At 38.1% G+C, this 4,331-nt stretch overlaps 1 protein-coding gene across 1 annotated transcript; it reads left to right on the top strand.

The window, feature by feature from the left end:
* The first annotated feature begins 2,481 nt into the window (after positions 1-2,481).
* LOC120359765 lies at positions 2,482-3,372 on the top strand. The gene has a single exon (XM_039458750.1). It carries the CDS (start codon positions 2,482-2,484, stop codon positions 3,370-3,372), a length of 891 nt encoding a protein of 296 aa, XP_039314684.1.
* The last annotated feature ends 959 nt before the right edge of the window (positions 3,373-4,331 follow it).

Here is a 4,331-nt window from a genome sequence, read left to right on the forward strand (position 1 = left end):
TCAAGATGACGAATAACTGAACTATATTTAATATCTTCAGAACGGATACGGTATACAGTAAATTCACTCTCAATCTGAGCAAACCACAGCTTAGGTTGTTTACGCCAAAAGGTTGGAAGTTTCAAAAGGCGAAATTCATTTGAATGGATCTGAGTGGACTCACCCGATGACTGATGTTCAAAACCAGAAGATAAATTTAAAATCTCTGTTCCGACCTGTTGTTGTAGGCTCACGGTTGACGCTGAAGTAGTAGAAGTTGACGGAGTTGACTCAGATTTAACAGGAGTTCTGTCCACAGGCATTTTATTAAACTGATGCTTCCAGAGAAGAACCAAGACGATCCAGAAATCAAAATTCGAAGATTCTTGTAGACACCAAATGGCACTTCGGAAATCAAACTTCCCGCGTCAAGAGATATTTCAGCTCGCACCGTGATCACGTCGGGGTCACCAAAAATGTAGCGACTTAATGTATAAATCACTAGTTTTATTCGAGATTGAAAGATATTTATTATAAACGTGTTCATTCCTTGACAGACAATATATTAATAAAGAAGTAAATGTTTTTAACAAAAGATGTTTAGTGTGTTGCTAAGTAACAAGAGTAGAAAGTGTAAGTGTAAGAATAAAAGTGTAAGTGAAAGAGTGTAAGAACGCCACAGAGGGACATAAATACCTTCCTATGTCTTTTCATGCTTTTATCTCATTCTTTCTTATGTTGTCTTCAATACACGTGCAACTTCAGATGTTAAAACATTTATGGCCGGTATTCATAGTAGATTCTTATTTCGAGATCATCTTAAGTAATGTCTTAAGATGCTGATACGTCTCTCTGATTGGTTGATAACATCATAAAATAATACTTAAGACGATCTTAAATATAAGAGTGGACTATGAATATCATATGTACCATATGTCTCCGTGTACATTCAAGAATATGATTCTATCACTGAATATAAATCCTATCGCAATTGCGATTCGTAATCATATACTATATTAAATGATTATGAGTGATAATTAAACATAATTGATCAATACAAAAAGTCTACGTTAATTAATGGGGCGAGTGCTGCCAACCATTTCTCCCACGCTGCGCGCGGTCTGCAAATAGTGCCCGTACTGATACCGCTGGAGCGCTGTATGAACGAACGTACTTGTTTAATTTGGTAACTATTAATTATGGGCCGAATTCTGTAAAGCGCATGTTGGTTACCGAATGTAAAACGAACATAAAATGATGCATCATACGTTTTATGAAATATAGATACTGCCAGCTAAAGTAACGAAAAATAACGGCTGAATTCCGTTACCGTTATTGTAAAAATATAACGACGTTACGTTACCGTTACAGACACAAAAAAGTAACGCTCGTTAGCATAAAAAAGTAACGAAAATGGTAATGGCGTTACAAGTAACGCGTTACTTCCCAACTCTGAATATTATTTTGTTTCTGTCTGCTAATGGCACATCTTCCAAAAAATCGGGAAGATTTTCCGATAAAAATTCGACGTACGATACGCCATTTAAGATGTCCGGAAGAATTACCGGACCCAATATCGTGGTGCCGAAGATTCCGGCCCAAACATTAAATTTCCATCTAACTTGAAAATTCCTGAGTCGAGTAACGTGAGGATTTTCGTCATTCCATGCGTGCATGTTGTGACAATTGAAAATTCCATCTCGAGTGAACAGCGACTCATCGCTGAATATCACTCGAGAAGGAAATTCCGGATCATCCTCTACTCTCCTCAGGAAATTTTCGCAAAATGCCCTTCTTCGAGGATAGTCTTTCTCTCGCAAATCTTGCACGCTAGTATAGTGATAAGCGTGAAGTTTTTCGTCTTTTAATATTCGCTGAACTGTAGAGTAAGACAATCCGTGTTTGCGAGCAATAACCCGAATACTAGTTTCAGGTTGCTGTTCGACATCACGAAGAACTGTCTCCACATTTTGCAAATTTCTTGCATTGCGATTTCTGCCACAATCTTTCTTCTGTGGTAACACGCTACCGGTTTCGTGAAACCGTTGAGCTGTTGCAAGTATAACGCTGCCCGAGGGATGTCTTGGCCTATCCGGATATAATTCTTCATATCTTCTTGAAGCCACGTAATGTAGTCCCTGACATTCTCGAAGGACCATCATCATGTCGTAGTATTCTGCGACGGTGTATCCTGCCATATCGTCTTCTTAGCGATCTTCTTAACGCTCCTAATAATCGAAGGGTTATTGAGTGATGCATCGATCGTGATTTTTCCTATTTATACAATCTTTGCGGGGGGTCAGCGCCTGCGCTCCCCCCTCCCCCCAGTGCCTCCGCGGCGAATCGAAACGTCGCGCGAGATGCGGTGGCACTGGGGGGGGGGAGGAGGCGCAGGCGCTGACCCCCCGCGAAGATTGTATAAATAGGAAAAATCACGATCGATGCATCACTCAATAACCCTTCGATTATTAGGAGCGTTAAGAAGATCGCTAAGAAGACGATATGGCAGGATACACCGTCGCAGAATACTACGACATGATGATGGTCCTTGGAGAATGTCAGGGGCTACATTACGTGGCTTCAAGAAGATATGAAGAATTATATCCGGATAGGCCAAGACATCCCTCGGGCAGCGTTATACTTGCAACAGCTCAACGGTTTCACGAAACCGGTAGCGTGTTACCACAGAAGAAAGATTGTGGCAGAAATCGCAATGCAAGAAATTTGCAAAATGTGGAGACAGTTCTTCGTAATGTCGAACAGCAACCTGAAACTAGTATTCGGGTTATTGCTCGCAAACACGGATTGTCTTACTCTACAGTTCAGCGAATATTAAAAGACGAAAAACTTCACGCTTATCACTATACTAGCGTGCAAGATTTGCGAGAGAAAGACTATCCTCGAAGAAGGGCATTTTGCGAAAATTTCCTGAGGAGAGTAGAGGATGATCCGGAATTTCCTTCTCGAGTGATATTCAGCGATGAGTCGCTGTTCACTCGAGATGGAATTATCAATTGTCACAACATGCACGCATGGAATGACGAAAATCCTCACGTTACTCGACTCAGGAATTTTCAAGTTAGATGGAAATTTAATGTTTGGGCCGGAATCTTCGGCACCACGATATTGGGTCCGGTAATTCTTCCGGACATCTTAAATGGCGTATCGTACGTCGAATTTTTATCGGAAAATCTTCCCGATTTTTTGGAAGATGTGCCATTAGCAGACAGAAACAAAATAATATTCCAGCAAGATGGTGCCGGACCACATAATGCCCGAGTGGTCACAAATTTTTTAAACGAACAATTTCCTGACAGATGGATGGGCCGTTATGGACCAATACGCTGGCCCGCTAGATCTCCGGATCTTAATCCATTAGATTTCTTTTTATGAGGACATTGCAAAGAAATCATTTACAGGAAGCTTCCTGAAAACGTAGAAGAGTTAAACAACAAACTCCATCATACAATTTGGAATATTGAAGAAGATGTTTTGGAAAGGATGCAAGAAAATCTGTTAAGACGCATGAGAGCCTGCATCACGATGGACGGTGGTCACTTTGAGCACTTGTTATGAAGAAAACTCTTCGAAGAGAATTAATCTGCCCTTTTCAGGGTAACCAAATAATTTATTTCGAGGAACTATCTTTTGATTTTAACAAATTATTACACTGAGAAAAAAATTTATTTGAATACTTGCAATGACACAATTTATTAAATCTAAATAAATATTTATTCAGTAAAAAAATGATAGTTAAATTACATTAGTGATTCTTGTATTAAAGAAATATTTAATTACATTTAATAAATTATGTCATTGCAAGTATTCAAACAAATATTTATCAAAATTCAATAACTTTTTTTCTCAGTGTAGAATCTCTTGATATAAAAAAAATAATTTTAATAAAATAAATAGAAAAACATTTTTCAATAAATTTTATTATTAAAAACAATATTAATCACTACTTTACTTTTAAATTGCCGCGTTCTAACTTCTGTTCGACCAATCACGCATTCATATTCGATCATAACGTAACCCATGATGTAAAAAACAAGGTGAAACAACGCGCATCATCGGCGGTTCGATGCGCGGTAAGAGGCGTGGCTCAATGTGATGCGCCAATGAAATTTGGGTCCAAATATATCCGCGCAATTCAAATACGAAACAATCATATGTAGTCACACGTACTTAAAATGTAGAAGTTAAAAAAATATATATATAAAAATGTAAAAATACTTGAAATTTATTATCTTTAACACAAATCACTGTTGCAATAAACACTGTTGTTAAAAACATGAAATATAACAATTTAGCCATACACATAAGCTCATTCTTATAACTTTCCAAATTTC

Source organism: Solenopsis invicta, chromosome 16 (assembly GCF_016802725.1).
Source record: "Solenopsis invicta isolate M01_SB chromosome 16, UNIL_Sinv_3.0, whole genome shotgun sequence".
Taxonomy (NCBI): Eukaryota; Metazoa; Arthropoda; class Insecta; order Hymenoptera; family Formicidae; genus Solenopsis; species Solenopsis invicta.

Coding starts and splice junctions, on each gene's coding strand:
- LOC120359765 (XM_039458750.1), top strand. CDS start 2,482: ATGGCAGGATACACCGTCGCAGAATACTACGACATGATGATGGTCCTT.